Source organism: Polistes canadensis, unplaced genomic scaffold, assembly GCF_001313835.1.
Source record: "Polistes canadensis isolate GaletaPanama2010 unplaced genomic scaffold, ASM131383v1 scaffold_346, whole genome shotgun sequence".
Lineage (NCBI taxonomy): Eukaryota > Metazoa > Arthropoda > Insecta > Hymenoptera > Vespidae > Polistes > Polistes canadensis.
In genome coordinates this window covers 81,838-103,197 of record NW_014569893.1, presented here as the reverse complement: position 1 = coordinate 103,197, position 21,360 = coordinate 81,838, and the positions used below count along the sequence as shown (strand labels likewise).

General features: G+C 30.6%; 4 protein-coding genes across 10 annotated transcripts in view; 2 read left to right on the top strand and 2 right to left on the bottom strand.

Annotated features, from left to right (window-relative positions):
- Nucleotides 1–370: 370 nt before the first annotated feature.
- Nucleotides 371–6,586, bottom strand: LOC106791834 (rapamycin-insensitive companion of mTOR). 2 transcript variants are annotated; one of them, XM_014757787.1, is made up of 9 exons: nt 6,218–6,582; nt 6,078–6,125; nt 5,523–5,679; nt 2,250–5,435; nt 2,042–2,171; nt 1,598–1,965; nt 1,190–1,292; nt 1,005–1,112; nt 371–905 (listed from the first exon to the last, which is right to left on the bottom strand). In XM_014757787.1, the coding sequence occupies exons 1-9, from the start codon at nt 6,270–6,272 to the stop codon at nt 528–530; spliced, it is 4,533 nt and encodes a 1,510-aa protein (XP_014613273.1). In that variant the 5' UTR covers nt 6,273–6,582; the 3' UTR covers nt 371–527. The 2 variants fall into 2 exon arrangements, 1 of the variants encoding a protein (XP_014613273.1); XR_001382240.1 differs by lacking the exons at nt 371–905; nt 1,005–1,112 and having other exon boundaries at nt 1,205–1,292; nt 1,512–1,965; nt 6,218–6,586.
- Nucleotides 6,587–7,268: 682 nt separating this feature from the next.
- On the top strand, nt 7,269–8,727 carry LOC106791826 (proteasome subunit beta type-6). Its single transcript, XM_014757775.1, has 5 exons — nt 7,269–7,481; nt 7,662–7,729; nt 7,813–7,944; nt 8,015–8,289; nt 8,372–8,727. Exons 1-5 carry the CDS (start codon nt 7,386–7,388, stop codon nt 8,497–8,499), a joined length of 699 nt encoding a protein of 232 aa, XP_014613261.1. The 5' UTR covers nt 7,269–7,385; the 3' UTR covers nt 8,500–8,727.
- A 669-nt stretch (nt 8,728–9,396) lies between these two features.
- LOC106791825 (sodium-coupled monocarboxylate transporter 1-like) lies at nt 9,397–13,280 on the top strand. Its single transcript, XM_014757774.1, has 14 exons — nt 9,397–10,090; nt 10,183–10,397; nt 10,477–10,528; nt 10,612–10,679; nt 10,750–10,904; nt 10,985–11,125; nt 11,203–11,311; nt 11,389–11,498; nt 11,583–11,769; nt 11,877–11,963; nt 12,040–12,128; nt 12,210–12,329; nt 12,409–12,598; nt 12,677–13,280. Exons 1-14 carry the CDS (start codon nt 9,829–9,831, stop codon nt 12,752–12,754), a joined length of 1,863 nt encoding a protein of 620 aa, XP_014613260.1. The 5' UTR covers nt 9,397–9,828; the 3' UTR covers nt 12,755–13,280.
- A 2,140-nt stretch (nt 13,281–15,420) lies between these two features.
- LOC106791824 (period circadian protein) overlaps nt 15,421–21,360 on the bottom strand; it is a 22,721-nt gene continuing 16,781 nt past the window's right edge. For 3 of the 6 annotated variants that reach the window (XM_014757768.1, XM_014757772.1, XM_014757773.1), the window contains 8 exons: nt 19,596–19,842; nt 19,085–19,479; nt 18,771–18,964; nt 18,258–18,427; nt 17,907–18,139; nt 17,569–17,787; nt 17,141–17,458; nt 15,421–16,519 (listed from right to left, as the gene is read on the bottom strand). In XM_014757768.1, coding sequence (XP_014613254.1) covers nt 16,406–16,519; nt 17,141–17,458; nt 17,569–17,787; nt 17,907–18,139; nt 18,258–18,427; nt 18,771–18,964; nt 19,085–19,479; nt 19,596–19,842 — 1,890 coding nt within the window. In that variant the 3' untranslated portion in view covers nt 15,421–16,405. Of the gene's footprint in view, nt 16,550–17,140; nt 17,459–17,568; nt 17,788–17,906; nt 18,140–18,257; nt 18,428–18,770; nt 18,965–19,084; nt 19,480–19,595; nt 19,843–21,360 lie in introns of all 6 variants that reach the window. The other 3 variants (XM_014757771.1, XM_014757769.1, XM_014757770.1) reach the window with 3 other exon arrangements.

Sequence of the window (21,360 nt, the reverse complement as noted above, 5' to 3'; positions counted from 1 at the left end):
TCCTCAAGCTTTTTATTTAAAAACATTATATTCAAATATCATTTAAATGAAATTTAAAGCCTTTCCCATTTCACGGAGCTCAAAAAATTAAATATAATTTATTTTTTTCTTATTTATTCTTTTTCTTTCTTAAATAATTTTTCATTCACTTGTAAAACATTAAAAATACCGTTAAAAAAGGTGCCTGTACGCCGTTTCAGTGCATTACATAATAAAAAAGCACTGACAATGAGTTGTCAAACTTTACTTTACAGTTATGTATAAACATACATTTTTTTTTCAACAAAGAAATGTTGTGTGTTGTATATACACATATACACATACATATGAATATATATATATATTCATATTTACTGTTTAATTATATACTTTGTGCCTTTCTTTCTTCTTGCTGTTTTGAGGTAAAATAATATGCTTACAATTTGATTCTGACTCTTCTGGCAGTGTAATTTATTTTATATATATATATATATTTCAATATTATCTTTAATACAAAATGTACACGTGTGAGAGATTGAAGTCAAAGACTACTCAAGGCTGATGGCAGTGTTGATACTCGATATTTTTAGTAATCTTTCAGAACTTTTTGACAAGCGTATCCTTTCCTCAGGATTTAATATTTCCGCAATAATTTTTTCATCGCTACGTCGTTCGGATATTTGAAGAATTTCTTGAAGTTTATCATGTTGATTCATTGTGCATGTTTCACCTGCCGCTTCTTCTGTTACTATAGTTAATTGTCCAGCTTGTATTTCGGAGAAAGTAACTCTTCCATTAACTTTACTTTCTGAAGGACCATGAGACGTTTGAGGACTAGTCTCGGATATAATAGGAACACATGATTGTAAAGGATTTTCCTCTGTACCGACAGGTAATTTTAATATGGTGACTGGTTCTGTATAAAGCTGTATTGCGATATAATTATTAAGAAGTTTTTAAATAATGACAATATATATAAAACAAATTTCTCTCTTGTAATATATGAAATTACATTTAATACATACCGCATCAAACGAAGAATCTAGAAATAATTCTTGTAAGAATCGTCGTGCTGGTATTCTATAAGAACTACTTCCTAATCGAGACGCTACGTCTGAGAATAAGCAAGCATCCTGTTGATTAAATTACAAGATCAATGTATTTAGAACATAATTTTCATTATTTTGAATGAACATTAGAAAAATATTACCTGGAATTTCTCAGGATACTTTTGCCTTAATCTAAGAAGTGTTTGTCTACTATGTCTGTACCAGACAGGATTTGCAAGTCGCTGTGTATGCCTAAGAATTTCCCTACTCACACAAAAAACATTAATTATATTATTGTGATAAAGAAAAAAATAGAAAGAATGAAAATTCATTGATTTTTAAGTGTGTGATTAAAGATAAATCATTTTCTTTATAGAAATGTTAAAGGTCCTGCAAGATAAAAGATTTTCGCGCATCAAATACAACAGAGAATAAATATTACATATTTAATAGATTCTATTGCATATATTGATAGATTGGTACCTTAAGCAATAAGAAAATTAGCTAATATTCTCATTCTTTTTAAAATAACAAGTATTAGAAATCCTGCGGAATATTATTATCCTTGCCTCCGTAGTTTTATATCTGCTTCTCCAATGAAAACCTTAGTGCTACTTTTTGCACGGTAACAGACAAGGCACACTCGACAATGTTCTGTGTCGGCATCACTTTCTGATCCAGATTCTTCATCTATTTCATTAGGACCTATTTCAGGTTTACTCGTATCATCAATTATAGTAGCAACTACTGGTTGAAGTGGATCCGGAAAAAGAGTTGTGAGTCTCCTAGGAAGGCAAATACCCATATAAAATAGATTATCATTGTCATTTTCAAGAGGTGGCGGGGTATGTGTGAGTATATTATTCGTAATCCAGTTGTGGGATGAATCGAATTCTGAAAGGCTCTGCAATGAAAGTCGTCCATCTAAACTGTACATCTGTAAAATATGTATAATAAAATATATTTTTAAGTAGACTGAGAATTACATAAAATGATTTTTTATAAATACTCACCTCTAAACTACTTTGAGAATAACTTGGCCTACGATAACGTTGTAAATTACGAAGACGCGCATACCCTTCTGCATCTTGTTGACTTAATCTTTGTATACTTGAGAGTGGACTTGGAGTTTCTCCTCTATCTCTAATTACAAATAAGATACAAGTCGTATATAAAAGGTTCAATAAACAAAAATTTATTAAAACAAATTTTATATTATACCTTCTTGCTTCTAAATCCGTAGCTGCACTCTCAGAGCGATTTCTAGTTCGACGAGCTACTGGTTCAGGTAATTCGGGCTTACCATCACTAAGACTTCGATGATGCCTTTGAATAAGAATAGGACTTGGTAAGGGATAACGGATAGTAGGTCGAATTATCGTCCAATGGTCTCCTCTTCTATGTCTTACACTTGGCCAATTGAAAGTCATCAGTACATCCGTGCCTGCACGGGTTGTAGCAATAAGACTTAAAGCATACATGGCCGTTGCTCTTATCGAATAATAAGGAGACGTTTCCGCCATAGATGCAATCGTTTCTATAATTCCTGAATGATTTAATTGTTCAACTCCTGCAGCTGATGTTCCTATATGTCCCAATGCCCACAATGCAGATTTTGTTTTCAATATTTGTTTTTCTAAATTAATGGACTGATCATCACGAATCTCAAGATCACTTCTCCAACTTTTATCAGGAGTAGTACGTCTTGAATCATTTAAGCTTGCCTTCCTTCGTATTTCTATTAAATATTCTCCTTTTGGTGGAGTAGATAAGTCAGATAATTCTATTGTTTCTGCATCTACACTTGTTTCTAGACGGTTTGGTTCCACAAATTCCTCTATACATGACTCTTCTGACATAGTATAAGTATCATCCATGATTAAACGGCTACTTTTAGTACATCTTGAATTAGATTCTGAGTCTCTACTTCCTAAATCTATTTTAAATCTTTGAATTATTCGTGCATAATGTTGTATTACATTTCGACGGAGCAATAATTGCATTCCACAGTCATGCCGTACTATTTGACCTATAAAATGAGGTAAAATAAATATATTACGAGGCATTATCAATTCATTAGTTGTTCTTCTATGGTAACTTCCATTTTCGTTTCTTTGACGACGTGTTAAAGAGTCATGTATTTCACCTTCTACTAATCCTACATATCTCTCTGCAAAACCTCCTGGTCCAATCCATTTTTCTAATTCTTCTGAAGGTGATGGTAGAGACGAGAAACCCTCATGCAGAGAGTAAAGTCTTATTTTTAATAAGTACCCTTTATCTCCTAAATGTTGCAACCATTTATCCCAATTTCCTTGATTTTCTCCTTGATGTAATAAAATTTCTAAATATTCGGTTTCTTCGCACACTTCATGCAATATCTCTAATGCAGTCAGTGCTACAACCTTACTAGTATCCATTAATCTTTCTGTTAATAATGTTAACGCCCAATGGTATGCATCTAACATTCTTGCTCTGAGTATCAATCGTAGGAACTGTGTAGCATATAAACGTGTGCTCTCTAAAGATGCATCAGCGATAATCTTATTCAGAACTTTTCTATTAGATCCTTCTCTTGAATAATCTAAACTTGAAACTATAAGTTTCACGTAACAGTCATGATTGGTGGCTAGAGCCAAGTCTTGTAATTTCTCTAGTAAATCGAATCTCTTCAAAATAACGGTTCCTTTTGCAGAATGACTCAGTTGTCCTAAAAAGAGGAAATATTTCTGACAACAGGTTGTAGACATATGACGAGGAGAGAATAAGCAATCGTGTGCAGACTGTGCGGTACGGATACAAGAGATTTGTTCTGCAATATCTATGATCAGTTCGTTTAATAATTTCATATTCTCAGGTTCGCGAAGCTCTAATAAAAAGTTTAGCAATTCGCAGCCTGCTAAAGTTGCTTCTCGTGCTAAAATAGCGTTTGTTCCCAATTCCACTCTACTATATGCATTCGATGAAGGTTTAAAATAACGAACGAGTCTTTTTATAAACAATCTATAATCAGAATCATGAAGTATTCTTATCGTATCTTCGCGGGAGCGAAGAATTGATCTTACTACAGGCCAATTCCAAGCCAGTGCATCCTTAGAACTTAGGACTTGTGCATCCTTCAATAAAGGTGTAGTTGGAGATTCTCTACGTAACCAATGTCTACTAGATGGTCGTTGGCGTCGTGGCAAAGTTGGTCTCAACCAAGTACCAGCACGTAACATTCGATCAAGAAAAAGACTCGCAGGTGTCGATCGGCGACGCATCATTGTATGCATTCGTCCTAAGATTGTTACAGCGGCGAGCGCTTGATGTTTACCAGCACTTGCATGTTCCAATAAGTTTGGCAAAGGTGGTGTCAGATCACACACTTCTGAAGGTAGCAGAGAATGTGCTAGATGCAATAATGCTCCTAATAGTACTGCTGCACGTACAGAAATAAAAGTATCGGAAGAAACGATCGTTTCTGCAAGTGCTCTGTGTAGTCCACATTCTAATAAAGCATACACTAGTAATGCTAAATGTATTTCTGTTATGTTTGGCCAACAAGATGAAAGAGATGGTAATATAAACTTTCCTTCGGCTGCAACAAAACCTTCAGATAATTTCCACGAATCTCGTGTTCTGCCAGGATCAACTGCAGCCAATGCAACATCTGGTTCATCGGTCCATGTCGGCAAAGGTAAATCCAATAATTCATAAAGTAATTCCAAAACAGCTCCACGAACTTCAAGCTGTTCAACGTATAAGATATCTGCTATAGCTTTAAGGCCAGAATTATTGGTAGGACAACAAAAATGTAAAACACCTGGATAAGAGCGTAATATACTCAATAATGCCATCTTACTTGCTGCAAATTTTTGATCTCGTTCCTCTTTTGTTCTTTCTGAGCTTGAAGAATGAAGTTCACAATATGGTGCTGCGAAACATAAAAGGGAAACGCTCCCTCTTGTATCAGGATTATTTAATAATTTTAACAAAACCCCCACAACGGATTCAACAGTTGAAGGGCTTTGCCCAGTCATAGCTGCTCGCGCGAGAGCGCTAACTCCTCCACAACTTATTAACAAATTTGAATTTAAGACTCCTAACTCGCAAAGAGTAGCTAAAAATACTCTGAATGCACGATCTCTTTCCTCTATGCCTCCATTAGTTAAACTTATAAGAGATCTGGCTAAGACAGGGCTGAAATGTTTTGGAGCTAAAGCTAAAATTCTTCTAACAAGTCTAAGAGCTTGAACTCTTTCCATTTCGTTTCGTAGATTAACATCCATACTACGTGCCACAAAATATGGGTATTGCAATTTATTAATAGCAATAACATCTTGCTCTTTCTTAAGCATATACCTTACAGCGCGTAGTGCTGCTGCACGTACTTGGGTTGCTTCATGTACAAGGCCTACGCGCATACTAAAAAAGAATAATTTTGGAAATAAAATAATAATCTAATAGTATAAAATTATAAAATTCTATTATCACCAAATTATGCATTCTTACCAACAAAATAGATCATCCATGGAATAACCATAATCAGATAAATTATTTTCACTAATTAATTTAACAATAGCATTAAGATAAGCTAGCTTCTTTACACTTGGTACATTATGTCGTTGACACAGATTAGTTAAAACTTCTTTAACGTTTTCTTTTAGCCCTACAAAAATAATTTATAATTATTATTGAATTATTTATAAAAAAAATATCGCCTTATGCATAAAGCAATAATTTCTTAATGTAATTTAAATTAATTTTTTAATAAATAAATCCAATCTATATACAACGAATATAAGTCTTATATTGAAGTTCATAAATTCGAAATATGACGACGTAGCAAGTACGTAGTATTTTTAAATAAATGAACTATTATAGTAGTGTCATCAAAACAGTTAGACTTAGAAATATTCTTCCCGATAAAAAAAAAATTATATTTTGTGTACGTTAAAAGAAATACTGCAAGTTACTCATCCATTTGATTTAAAAATAAGGCCTTATTTCTGTTGGTTAATAAAATTCTACGAATCTACATATAATCTTTTAGGTTAAGTCTCTAACCTCTTGACAGATCGAGTTGCACACAACTGTCTTCGTTATCTCGCCGACCTATGAGAAGTAAAATTATAATTATTAAAGTTATATAAAATTTATAATAGATTTTTCGATAATAAAGAACCACGCATTAACATTTAACGTACTTCGATTATATCTACTTGTACGTTGAGTCCAGATCAAATAACTAGAGATTGCCATTTCTTAGCCGGCTGCTACCCACGACCACTATTAACACTCTTCGTCCGACCGTTACCACGTGCCTTTTTCATGAAATATGTCATTCTCACGGCTTAACTCAACAAACGAAACACTTCAAGAACAATTTATTGATAAAAATCAATCAGTTGAATTCGAACTCGAGCAAAGTTTCTCTCCCACTCGAAAAATCTCGTTCACACTATCGTTAATTCTCGCGACGTAGCAGTCGCGTTAATTTCTCTCTTGCTAAAATTATAGATGTCTCAGTCGATTCGCAAAACTTTAACCTTCTTCTATCTCGTGTAACAGCGTTACCAATCGGCAAATTTAGAGAACTATCTCTCTCTAATAAGAAAATAATAATTTTATTTTATATCTATATTTGTGTATATATATATATATATATATATATATATATATATATTTATGATTTTTTTTTTTGAAAGAATAAAAAAGAAAAGAAAGAGAAACTGATATCGAATACAATTAATTTTATGATTTTCCGAATTTCCTTCTTTTGTTGACAATAATCGAAGTGCGTCCTAGATATTCATACAAATCTCGGCACAGATAAAATTATTTCTTCTTTTTCTTTCCTTTTACTTTCGTTTTCTTTCCTTCCTTTCGTTTTCTTTTTCTTTTTATTACGAGTCGCAACTTTTTATTATAACTTTGCCGCCTGCTATTTTTTTATTTTGTTAAATATGTATTTATTAATTTTTTGTTAAGTTGCAATATCGTAAATACAAAAATGACAGTAGTTTACTTGCCATTATACACATATAATTGTTAAATGATCTTAAATTTTTAAATTTTTAAACGAAAAAAGTGAAGTGTATTTTTATATTTTTGTTTTTACATATTATTAAGTAAAACATAGATGAGAAAAAGATAGAAAAAATAAAATATAAAAAACAACGTATTTTTAACTATTGAATGACGTGAAGTTGTATAGTGCGACAATAGCGACCTCGATTGCAAACTATATATCGATATATCAATTATGTATGAACATACTCTAACTTTGTAGTACATATTAGTTTTGTGGATCGAAGCGTTTTTTGACAATAGAGTTAAAGAAGTTTGCTTTTTCCAAAAATAATATTTAAAAAAATGGCTTACGCAGTAGATAATCTCGTTCAACCAAATATGGGTCCGATGTCTGATAATTTAGTTCCAGATTGGCTTCATTCCGAACAAAGTACTGGTGTAAGTTGAAAAGTGTTATTTTATTTGAAGGCTAGAATGACAATGCAATTATAAAAATATTCTTAAATATAAATGTATGTTTCATTGAATTTTCTATATTTTGCAACAATAACAAATTATAATGATTGCAATTGCTAATTGTTGGTTAACTTTATATTATAATTATATTTTTGATTATAGACCTCTATTATGGCTGTAGAATTTGATGGAGGTGTTGTCATAGGTGCAGATTCACGAGCTACCACAGGGTATTATGTTTTTAATAAAGTGGTTTATACATTATGTTTTTTACATTTTAAAGTTAACTATATTTTTAAATATTTCATTTCAGAGCATATATAAGTAATCGTTTTGCTGATAAGTTGACCAGAATCACAGATTATATCTATTGCTGCCGTTCTGGTTCTGCTGCAGATACCCAAGCTATTTCAGATATTGTTGAGTATCATTTAGATCTACACAGGTAAGAATCTAATTTTTAATTCATACATTCTGTATTTTATACTTTATAAATTTTTATTGAAATTGTCTAGAATGGAGCTTGGCACACAACCCTTGGTAGAGACAGCTGCTAATGTATTTCGTGAAATGTGCTACAATTATAGGGATTCCTTAATGGCAGGAATTTTAGTAGCTGGATGGGACAATCAAAAAGGAGGACAAGTATATAGCATTCCTTTAGGAGGTATGTGCGTTCGGCAGTCTATTGCTATTGGTGGCTCAGGTTCTTCATACGTTTATGGCTATGTAGACGCACATTATAAACCTAATATGACTAAAGACGAATGTGTTACTTTGGTGCAAAATAGTAAGTATAACAAAATTTGAATATTTTTGATACATTTTATTGTGAATTTATTTAAATATGTGATACTGAAATATTTTTACAGCATTGGCGTTGGCTATGTCTCGTGACGGTAGCAGTGGTGGTGTTATACGTCTTGGTGTAATTACAGATAAAGGAATTGATAGAAAAGTAATAATGGGTAATAAATTACCTCAATTCTACGAGGGGTAAAAATATTTCCATAATAACGAACTTTAAAATATACATATTTATCCGAATTAATACATTATTCTAAGATACAACATTTGTTAAATAAATGTAGATTAAAGGATATTTCTTGTAATTATGTATGAAAGAAAAAGATATCTTTTATGACCTATTCGTTTATGTCACAAGGGATTATAAATAATGTTTTGTGAAGCAATCGATTAAAAAGATTTTTTAAATACTTTTCAAAAATAATTTTCTTCTTATGAATGATTACTTTTAGTTATGCAATTTATTAATTTTGCGGCCTTATCGACGGTATGGTCTTCAAATGATATGGTACCGTCGTAATAATTTCGACGTTTTGGTCCGTCGATGTTACTGTACATTTACGATGCTTAATAACAGAAAAAATATGAACTTAACGATTAAAGCTTTTTGAATACGCTAGGTTTAATAGTTGTATAGATATAATTTTTATAGGAAGAAAATGAATCAAATAAACATGGTAAGTTCCGTACTATGTTTTCAATAAGTTGAAATACATTAGTCAAGTAGCCTCGGGTGGCCGTGGACCGCAAAATTTTAATCATATTCAGCCGGCGATTTTCAATAATTATGTTCTGTTAATCGTCGAATGAACATTTGTAGCTCATTGCGTTAACTATTCTTTGATGTTGAAAACTTGTAACAGGAAGAATCGTGGCCCTCAATCTGACCGAATACATACCCGTACTACTACTACTAAATTTAGGTCGTATTATCCACTTGCGATACCCACGAATATAATACCCCCAGTCGTTTAAGCGTATGTACTTAATTCTCATTGTTCGCTTAACGAGAAAATTGTCGCAACGGCACAAACTTAATGTATGTAATAACGCCAAACCACACAAGAGCTTTTGGATTATTCTGGGCTTGCAATACATGTTAGTACGTCTTTGCCAAAGGATGGATTAGGTTTCCTCCATAATTTGAAGTTTAGTGATTTGACAATGTTACAAGAATTCGGTTCACTTTATTGTCAATTGATCAAACATTGTTTCGTTATTAATATTCAAGAATAATATCTAATCTTTTCTCAAGAAAATTGAGAAATTTTTAAGACAATTGTAAAATTAAGAATTCATCAGAAATATGAATATTGTTATTTAATTAGAAATAATATTTATAAAAAAAGGTTTTTGTTAAAGTAAGAGGAGTACGATTTTGATCAAAGTTAATGAGTATAAGTAATTACGTATTAAAGATCATCTTTCTGTGAGCAAAAAAAAAAAGAAAAGAAATTTAGTGGAGCGCACAAAAATATCAAAAGAGCGTTATTAAACTATATAGATACTATCCTGAAAAAAGATGACTTCGGAAGACATTTCGGATGAACTGTTGACAAAATGGGTTCAGGAAATACCGACAGTTCAAGAAATTAACAAGTCCATGCAAAGCTTTGCTATTCCGGATTATACCGTTTTCGTCTTAATGCTTTCAGCTTCTGCTTTCGTTGGTATTTATTTTGGTTTTATAAAAAAAATTTCAGGAGAGGATGAATATTTAGTCGGTGGTAGAAACATGAAGGCATTTCCAATTGGTTTGAGTCTAATAGCCAGCTTTATATCAGGTAGAATGTTAGCAAGAATTTTTGTTTCTAGATTCTCATTTATACTATGTCAATGTTGTTAATTATAATAGTATATGCGTATTGTTTGTTAGGTATATCTTTACTGAGTATACCAACTGAGGTTTATGTTTATGGTACTAGTTATCTTTTCATCTCTTTTGGATTGATCATTACTGGCCTTGTTATGTCAAATGTATTTCTACCTGTTTTTCATGATTTAAAACTCACTAGCACGTACGAGTATCTTGAAAGACGTTTCGATAAAAGAATCCGATTATTAGGATCTGTCCTTTTTTCCATCAGTATGGTGAGTAATTTGTATAAACGAAAGATCTCTTTATGTTATCCTAACGATTGTTTAATTCTTGTATATTGGAATCGTACAGATAGTCTATCTACCCATTGTCATCTATGTACCAGCATTAGCTTTTAATCAAGGTGCGTCTATTCATCAATTAAAATGCTTGAATAAGAAATATTTTATTAACAAAAAAACTCATTAATCCATTAATCATTTTTAGTGACCGGAATTAATGTCCATATCATCACACCTTTTGTATGCATCATCTGTATTTTTTATACTTGTATGGTAAGAATTTATATCTTTTTGCTGTTGAAAATTTGGTTCATTTAAATAATGTTTAGATTGTTATTTGTAGGGTGGATTAAAAGCAGTGGTCTGGGCTGATTTTATTCAAGCTTTCGTGATGTTTGGATCGATGCTTTTGATCGTGATCAAAGGCACTTCAGATATAAATGGATTATCGGTTGTATTAGAAAGAAATCGGGATTCTGATAGACTCGAATTTCCAACGTTTGTATATTGAAAATTTAAATTCTATAAAGCTCGCTATATTTATAAAATACATTTATTTTATATTAAACAAAATATAGATTAGATTGGAGTCCTATGGCGAGACATACAGTTTGGTCGCTTATAATTGGAGGATTTGTTCAATGGTTGCAATCTTTGGCAATAAGTCAGAACATAATCCAGCTTTTTCTCGCACTACCTACTTTGCAGTTGGCTAGGAGGTAGTTGAAAAATTTTGAATTATGTAATAATTTTACATAATTTTGTATAGAATAAAGAGTCACTTATTGGTTTTTAGGGCACTCTGGTGTTTTATTATCGGAGTTTCATTAATCGTGGGAACGTGTGGATATGCAGGATTGTTAATATATGCTTGGTATTATAAATGTGATCCTCTGACGACGAAAGTAATTAAATTTTATCATTTTTATATTTACTATTTTATTAAATATCTTTAGATAATTTATTGATCGATCAATTATAGTTGGCTGGTACAAAGGATCAGCTTTTACCTCTTTTAGTTATGAACGTTTTGGGAGATTATCCTGGATTACCTGGTTTATTTGTTGCTGGAGTATTCAGTGCTGCTCTCAGGTATTACATATTTTTTATGGTTTGGTACAAATTAAAAATAAATTAAATGTCTTAGCAGTGATCATTTGTTCCAATAATTTATAGTTCTTTATCAACTGGTTTGAACTCTATGGCAGCGGTCGTATTAGAAGACTTTATTAAGCCATTTCGTAAAACAGGATTCACTCCTAGAATCACTGATATACTTATAAAATGTATAGTTATTATCATAGGAGTAATTTGTGTGGCTCTCGCTTTTATCGTCGAAAAAACTGGATCGCATGTTTTGCAGGTAAAAAATCAGTGAAAACGATACTTGATATATCTCTTGATAAATATTTCAAGTAATTCAGAAGTGTGAATGATGATCTAACTTTGTTTTTTTAATCCACGATAAAGTTATCTATCAGTTTAAATTCTATCACAAATGGTCCATCTCTTGGTATTTTTACTATGGGGGTTCTAATGCCTTGGGTAAATGCAAAGGTATTTCTGATATTGTTATTATAACATTTTTTGAAAGTACGGTTTACTTATTTCATTCGTGTATAATAATTGTTAGGGTGCTCTCATTGGTGGTTTAGCTGGTTGTGGTTTTATGAGTTGGATCACTCTAACAGCTCAAGCAGCTATAGCTACTGGAAGAATGAAGTAAGTAATTTTTTCTGTAAAATGTAATTATAAACGAACAAAGAAAATTTCAAATTTGATTTAATATCTATTTTTAAACAGATTCGATGAAAAACCTGTTTCCATTAAAGAATGTACATATTCATTTCCTCAAGTAGAAAATCTCTTTTTATTGACACCTCCTGAAACTGTATTGAACGAAGAAGACGGGAATTTATTTCCGTATGTAACCCATTTTATGCAAAAATTTTATTATAAGCAACCAGTAAATGATTTATCTTAAAATTATTATATATAACAGTGAGCTATGGGCATTGTATCGTATCAGTTATTTATGGTATACCGTAATTGGTACTTTGGTTACCCTGAGTATTGGTCTTATAGTAAGTATTATTTCTTCCGAGGATGTTGACAAATTAGATCCTATGCTATTAGCTCCATTTATAAGAAAGTTCCTGAGATCTTCTAACAAAGATTTACGACAAACACAGGTGACCAATTACGAAGATTCTCTAAATTGTGAAAATTAAAAAGATTTGTATGTAATTATATATTTCTTTTTCCCACAGATTGCAAAAACCAATCTCAAAGTAGAAGAACAAATGGACACTGAAGATGATAAAATTTTTGCAGTGTCATCGATATGATAATGATTAGTTATGTAAGATTTGTTTACAAAAGAAATTTTATATTTTAATTTTTATTATTTTTTATACAAAATTATGCTACACACATGTATTTATATCGTTGTATTTACGATCTTATTACGAAATATCTGTTTTGGAAAAGAATTTGAACTCTAGATGACGGATTTATAATTGTATATTTGAAAATACATTTAAATTTTGCTTAAAATGTTGCATAAACATAACATATGTGAAGTCTTCACGATAAAGTTCATTATTTATTAATCTATATTCTATAATTGTTTTTTGCGTATCACACGTAGGAATACATTATTTATTAAATCTTATAAAATATTCGATTTATCATTTTTTCTTTTCATTTCTTCACTTTTTCAGTATGAGATAATAGAATGATTGTAACGGATCTTTTTCTACTCGTAGAAAAAGATTTATTTATGAATTGTCATCGAAAAAAGAGTACACACTTATATTATTATTACAATAAAAAGGATTATATAAAGAATAATTAATATCAAAAGAAAAAAAATGTATTTTTCGTCCTTAACGAAAAGTAAAGATACTTTAAAGGCAGACATAATTCTAGATATGATTGTGTGTGTATATATTGATATATATAATATAAGCATATACAGAGTATACCAGCTAACTTTGTCACTTGAAATATTTCTATTATTTTTTATTTTATAAAAAAAATGCTTAGTAAAAAATTAAACTTTCTCAAGGTCATTTTTACGAGATCATTTGTGTCTTTTGTATAAATTGATTCCTCGTGTTATTCTGAATGAAAAAGTAGTAGAGAAAAAAGTCGGAAAATGATTAATTCGCTAAGTATTTTTAAATATGTCTGATGATTGTACAACTATAACAAACCAGATTTTTTTTTGATTGAAGTTAGAAAAAAATGTTAGAGGAGAAAGATGAATAGTGTTCATGAAATGCATTCATTCTTTTCACGAGCCCTTTGGGTATATCTTTCAAAAACAATGAAAATATTTTCGATGATAAAGTTTGCTGGTACATATTGTATATATGTGGTCAATTTATATATTTACAAAGTCATATTTGTATAACAAATACTTCAATACTTATTAATTGATTTATTTCCAAGTTTTGTGTCCTTCGTGCAGACTGTAATATTTATTGAGAATTGATATATCGAAATACAAGTTATATGAAAAATTGTATCTAAATATAAGCTACACTCTCCTCTTTTATATTATATTTTATATTATTATATATAAGAATAATTATTGTACAAGAAAAAGACAAAGTAATATATTTGTCTGTACTTATAGAAGAAGTCAAACTGCACGATTACAGATATTTTTAATAAAAATTTCTATATCAATTTTATTATTATATACACTTATGTCTTTTCGAACTTTATCTGACAGAGTTTTTCTAAGTAGTACATGACTTGTCTCCACACAATGCTTTCCAACATTTTTTATACTTGTCACATTTATATATCGAATAATAGATAAACAATTTCTACGAAATCGTCATTTCACTTATAAATTTTTATATATATATATAAATCATAAATTTACTTATAAATAATTTAAACGTAAAAACAAGAGATACCAGTAAAGATCATGGAGCTTTGCATAGTTTTTCTCTTTTATACTTCTAGCATGCAAAAATGTTGATTGTATTTATCAAAAATGATTGATAAATGATGAAAAATACATTCCGCGGAATGCCTTTTTGGAAAATTAATGTGAATAATTAAAAAGAGCGTATTTAAAAAAAACACCACTCTGTTTTGTGCTCTAACTCTGTAACAAACAATTCTTTTCTTATTGTTATTGTTATTCTTCTTCTTATTATTATTATTAAAATATGAAGGAAATCATGTTCTGGATTCTAAACTTGGCAATCTTTTTCACTCGAACATTTAATATATATTAAAAAAATATATATGTATGTGTTTATATATATATATTCTATAATAAAAATAATCTAGTATAGGTACATATAACAACGTTCTTATAAAAGCGTATAAAAAGATATATGAAGAATCCAGTGTTATGATTAGCTTTTATCTTTTCATTACGAATAAAGTATAGATCAGGAAGTAAATCTTTTTAATGTTTTATTTCAATTTTAGACTAGATTAAGAGAACTTGATACTATACGCAAAACAACACATTTGTCAGACTGAATGATTTTAAGATAAAATTGACATTCATTTTACGGGGAGGAACACTTAAAAAGCTGGTAAAAAAATATTCTTTGTACTCTTCAAATACACCAAGCTAAGCTATCAAAAAGATAATGATATAGCGATCGTGCATTAATACAACTAAATTGTATATAAAATATTTAATAATCTTTTATATTATTTTCTTTTATCACTAGAGAAAAAAATATCTGTAGAATTATTATATAAGATATATATATATATATAGGTATATATGCACGGTCTCATAACATCTATGAAAATAGCATTCTTAATATTTCTTTCTTTTTTTTGTTTCTACAATAAAAATATTATTTATATATTTTAATTTTACATTACATATCTTTAACGTAATTTATATGTATATGTGGTCGTTTGCGAAACACTATTACGCAAATATTGGATCGTAAAAAGAAGTAAAAATTTCATGTAAATGATTAAAGTTATAAATAATTCAAAGATTAATTCTCTCTTTTTTTTTTTATTAATAGAATAAAAAAACATCATATGAAATATCTACATTTAATATTTCTCTAAAGAATAATATCGCGCTAAATTACGAAAAAAAATTACAATATTATAATTAAATGACAATTTTAGCCATAACGTGTACGTTTAAGATATCCAATGTTTTTCAACTTATTGTTAAACGTTTTTTAAGTACATTTAAACATATCATTAACTCATACAGCTACTGTATCCTAATTGATTTTTTTATACGTACGATGTATAATAATATTAATTCATATAATTCTATTTCTCTTTTAAAAAGAATGTGTATACATATATATAGGATGTCTCAGTTTTGTTTCGTCGAACGTTATCAACATATTTTACAAAAAAAAAATAAAACAAAAATATCATATAAATATAGACTCATAAATGCTTTATTAAAAAGTTGTAAATAAAAATATGAACTAATATCTACGGGAAATAGAAACTATTGCATTACTAATTTCATATTCATTTTCCTTCATTTTTGTAAATACATCGTAAATTTTTAGTTTTAACTCCTGATGAAACATCAGTTCTTAATCATTTCGTATTTTTAATTTACTTTTGCTTGTAGAATATGTTAGTAACGTTTGACGGGAAAAAACTGGGATACCCTGTATATTTGAGGCACTCGGAACGTCAAACGAGTTCGAGGAAACATTTCTTTGACATAATTTAAAAAGATCTTACATAGCTTTGGAGCAAAATATTAAGATAATAATAACATATGAATGTTAAAAGCTGAAAAGAAATTAAAGAAAGAAAAAGAAAATATATGAATATAGTATGAAAGTATTTTTATAAAAGGTCTCATCACTTCCATCTTTTTCTTTTTTTTTGTGCTGAAAAATTGTATGGTACCCATATAAGAACATTTTTTTCTGGAGGTATCATTGTGATTTAAAAATATTTCAGTGAATTTCGTTAAAGAATCAATCTCTTTAGAATACGAAATGCACAAAACATCGATATTGCTATGTTTGCTGGCAGGATACTGTCTGAGAAGGTAACGGTGGCGGCAAGGGTGCGTTTTCCTCATGAATCATTATCAGTCTACCATATTTCACCATTCTTCTTTTTTGTTTATGCTGCAATTATACGTATAACGACTTTGGCTTCTGACCATCGTCATTGAAATATTTAAACAATTGGAATTGATGATATACTACACAAATAAAATTGTGTATATCATACAAAAATATGATTAGAAATAAAAATTTCAGTCATTCCTTTCATACTCTAAATGCAAATAATAGATGGCTTAATTTGAACATTGTGAATATATTTTATCTTGTAAATAAAGATGAAAAATAAATATGGGAGTATGTATCAAAGTTTTACACTCATAGCAGAACATTCGCATGTGTAACAAAAATTCATATAAGAATGGAAATATTCTTTTTTGATCATGCTGTATTAAATGAGAGAAGTATTCTCTTTTCGTTAATTTGTTTTACATACGAATACCTTATAGTGAGCATATGTTGAGATACTGAATATTCATACATAAGTGGATTCATGTACAACGGTCAATAAAAATAAACTAGGATAAATTTAAATATGAAAACTAAAAAATGAATTCAGGCAGTGAATAAAACACAATACAAGTTCATTGTCTGGAGAAATAAATAAACGATGATACTGATAAAAGGTTTTTATATCGATTCCATAGGAAATCCTCTTGGAATAGTAATAAAGTTGTTTCTAACCTGAGATGTAAGACCAATCCAACTGCTATTACTGCTTCCACTATCACTTTCGCTAGAAGTTATTCCATCCTCGAGCATCAGTTTTGTCCCAAAGCCTTCAAGTTCCAAATCAAAGTAAAGTTGACCTAACTGTTCATTCACTAAAAGCGGTTGACTAATTTTCTTTAAACTGTCCATGTCAGATTCGAGTACTTCGTTTAAAGTCTTTGGACGAAGTTGATACTCATATATCAACTCTGGTGTTAATTGGACTCCTTCTAACCAAGGCGGATCTCTTCTGTGTATTGCATGTTTTACCTTTGCTGCTTCTTGCGAGTTCTATATATACATATATAAAAATACAAATTTGTTGTTAATACATTTTGACTCTGTTTTGCTGCATACACACACATATATATATATATATATATATATATAGATTCATTTACCTCTGCAACTTGTTCGGTTGTCTTTTGATCGGGATTACAGTTACTTTCACTACTTTTATACAAGAGACTACTATAGAAACTCGAAGAACTAGACTCATTACTGTTGTAATCAATATTCATATGTTGTTTGTTATTTATTGGCGTTGGTATGTCTACAACACTGGAACAACCACCATCGTTACTGATACAAGAAGAAAAAAGCTCACCTGGGGATAACACCTATAATATGAATAAAATAAAAAGTAAATTCTCTCCCTCTCTCTCTCTCTCTCTCTCTCTCTATCTCTCTCATTAAACAAATAACTGGATAAATACGTTAGAAGGATAGAAAGATATACCTTTTTCGATGATTCGGACATAGCCATAATGCTACCTGGTTCGGCCTTGATGCTTGTTGCTTGACTAGCAGATCTTTTTCTGTCCATAGATTTAGCATTTTCTTGTGGCATAGAAGCTTGCTCGGGTATTAAAAAAGGTTGATACATCATTGTCCCTGGAGTTGAAGTACCGATTATCGGGGGATACATGACACCGGGCATTGCTGTTGCGACGTACGATACTGGAACAAACACTACATTCCTCTTATAAGTTCTCAATGTTCCCGATCTTCCATAAGTTGCAAAAGAAATATAAATGTATATATTTCTATGTACCAATACATAAAATATTATTAATTAATTGATACATACTATACGGGCTTTGTTGCGACATTGGTACTGATGAAGGAATAACGTTTGTCGGTGGTTGAGAATATTTTGCTGTTGGTATAGGAACGTCAATTTGTTGTGGAACAGGCAAGTAATATGCAGGTATCATTTGTGGAATCATTGGAATTCTTGGAATAGCTTGACAATTGACACTATAAAAAAGTTGGACATATATATAATTAGCACATATACAGGGTGAGTCTTTTAACATGACGATAAATCCCATAAGTCTCACTTTGTAAATACTTTTTTACGCAAAATTTGAGATCTCAATAAAGAAGATATGATAATAACAAAGGGGACACTGAATGTCCCCCTAGATATCATGCAACTTTTGTTTAAAACATTTGTTCGTACAACGAATAACTTACGAGTTATTTGAAATCGTCATTTTAAGAGACACTCACCTTTATATACAAAGTGATCACTCTGTATATAAAATAAATAAATCTTACATAAATGTTTAAAAACCATAGAAATATATAATAGAATTACTTTTGGTTAATACATGGTAGAACAGGAGTTGCTGATGGTACAGTTACTGACAAGGATGGCCACAAATTGATATTTCCATTGGTTTGAAACACCGTAGATGTTTGATCAACGCTCATACTCGCGATAGTAGTAGCAACATTTATTGGTAATGGACCGACAGTGCTCGTCCTGGAAACTTCATCTTGTTTCGAAACCTAATATATTTAGAAAATAAAAAGAAATAAAAATAAAAAAATAAAAAATTATACTCGTCGAAAGTAATGACGAACGGAATGAAAAAAAAGGAAACGAAAGATCGTAAAAATAATTCTTACCTTGAAACTATCACCTTCCCAGCTATGACTACCACTTCTCTTGATACCGTGACATTGACCAATGTAATGATTATTCTGATCCACTGATATCTTCTCGATCGACGTTTTTATACGCAAATCTTTTAACTTATCATTATTTTTTATACTTGATCGTAATTCTCGATGCTTTTGCATCATCATTTTCTCCATATCCTCATTATGACGACTTAATAGGGACTCGGTTAGAATTGGTTGCTTAAAACTCTCTGTCGTAGTGGTGGTGTTGCTATTTGTTGTATTGGAAGTATTATCTCTCCTTGCGGAAATAGGTAAATTGTTCGAACTGCTGCTAAGATTTTCAGCGCTGCCACTTCCGCTAGCACCGCTACCGTTTATCGGTGACATACATTTTCTTGCTGAAAAAGGAAAGCAAATTTATCTATTAGCGTTGAAACGAATGGCAATCATCTCCAAAAAAGAAAACATCCATGAATCATGAATTCATGAATCAAGATCTTATGATATAGATTACCTGCTGAATTAGGACTAGTTTTACCGCCCTCGTCGTTGCTCAAATTCAAAATTTCCTCGTCGCTACCATACATGGTTGCAACCGATGGTTTACTCTTAAAAAATCTCTCGATGTTTTCATTGTAGTTAAGCTGATTGTAACTGGGTGGTGTTTCCGTGGACGATTTGCTGTCGTAGTATTCGTGATGAGGCGATATCTCACCAAGCATCACGCTATCGTGCTCCTGTAACAAGGGATTGCGTGATCCCTTCACAAGTATATTGTAGCGACTTAGAAAAAATTGTCACCTAGATTGTCATCATCAGTTTTTGCATTGCGTTTACCACTGCACTATACTCGATTCAAAAGTGGTCAGTTTTGTTAGGAGTACGCGTGGATTTTCTAATACGCGTTAGAACCTGCCTTCTATGCGATTTATCTGCAAGCCTGCCTGCCGTATGTCCCGGCTGCATATATTGTTAAGGCTTGTACAATTGTCAACAAAATTCTATTTACAACATGCTTTTGAATATAAAATCTTTCCGTTTGACTAAAGTTCAACAATCATCAATCGAGATCCAAGAAAAAGAATAATATTCCACGAACTCTTCTATACTATTATCTTTCCATAAGCTTTCACTTTTTATTTAAATAACTCCGTGATAAAATTACAAATTACGCATTGTGAGAGATAACTAATATCGTATCTACAACATTATACGACGATGTATCAAAATTACAAATGAATGAGAATCACCAGAATTGAATTAATTTGATTTCAATATCTTTGATCTTAATTCTAAAATAAAAAATTAATTCAGCGATATTTAAAACTACGATCGTCAAATTTCATATTTATTCTCTCCCTTTCTCGTTAGTTTCAAAACCTTGTAAGTGAGTGAATATACCCATAGCCTTTTAACATTAATCATCTCAATTTATACTAAATCCGGTTTGTTCGTTAAATCGAGATGAAAAAGATCGTACGAAGAATCTCGATCGTATGTCGAGAATGAGAAAAAATCCGTTCTATAAAGAAAGACTAGCCTTCATTTCAACGATCAGATGTCTGTAAGAATTGTTTAAAACAAAGCGAAAAGATCAGCAGAATCGAATCAAGAAAACAAACGATTCATTGTATCACAACACAAATTGTATTAATTAAATCAGATCATTCCATGCTCCAATGCGATTGATGTCGAAATTCAGAGGGCAAAAATGGGGTATGAGAAAAAAAAAAGTGGCTATGGAAAATAGAACTGCGAAGGGATCTTCAATTATAATTAAAAATATCGATCTTCAAATTGGCATCTTTCGTCCACAATATTCAAATAAGAGAATCATTATAGAATAATGTGATGTATATTTGTTTTCTTTGATAATTATTATCGATAAGTTGTTTAAAAAAAAAACGCATCTTTCTACGACTTTATAGAGGCTTTGCGCGTATTATCTATTGTTATATTATATAAAATATTGAAAATGTAAAAAAAAGTAAAGACTTACCAAAAACATGCCTACAAGGTTTTGAAATTGACTCTATCCTTCACCGAGGCCCTATATAACTTTTCTTTTTTTTCTTTGCTCACCATCTGTGACTACGTCCAAAATAACTTTTAGTAGGCTTTTATTATGATTTTGTTTGTTTCTTTTTTCCTTACCACTACACCATATTACTTGTTACTATAGCAGATGTTTTGTAGAAAAACACTCTGCGCTAATATTGAAAAATAACTTGTGAGATGCATTTATTTTTGGGAATTATTCTTACTTCTTTTTATATATA

Bases quoted from the DNA above. Each gene is read 5' to 3' on its own strand.
- LOC106791834 (XM_014757787.1), bottom strand. From the start codon at position 6,272: ATGGCAATCTCTAGTTATTTGATCTGGACTCAACGTACAAGTAGATAT. The intron at 6,126-6,217 runs GTACGTTAAATG...TACTTCTCATAG, and splicing joins TACAAGTAGATATAATCGAA to GTCGGCGAGATAACGAAGAC. The intron at 1,113-1,189 runs GTAATATTTTTC...TTTAATCAACAG, and splicing joins AGTATCCTGAGAAATTCCAG to GATGCTTGCTTATTCTCAGA.
- LOC106791826 (XM_014757775.1), top strand. From the start codon at position 7,386: ATGGCTTACGCAGTAGATAATCTCGTTCAACCAAATATGGGTCCGATG. The intron at 7,482-7,661 runs GTAAGTTGAAAA...TTTTGATTATAG, and splicing joins ATTCCGAACAAAGTACTGGT to ACCTCTATTATGGCTGTAGA. The intron at 7,945-8,014 runs GTAAGAATCTAA...GAAATTGTCTAG, and splicing joins TATCATTTAGATCTACACAG to AATGGAGCTTGGCACACAAC.
- LOC106791825 (XM_014757774.1), top strand. From the start codon at position 9,829: ATGACTTCGGAAGACATTTCGGATGAACTGTTGACAAAATGGGTTCAG. The intron at 11,499-11,582 runs GTATTACATATT...AATAATTTATAG, and splicing joins GTATTCAGTGCTGCTCTCAG to TTCTTTATCAACTGGTTTGA. The intron at 12,599-12,676 runs GTGACCAATTAC...TTTTTCCCACAG, and splicing joins AAGATTTACGACAAACACAG to ATTGCAAAAACCAATCTCAA.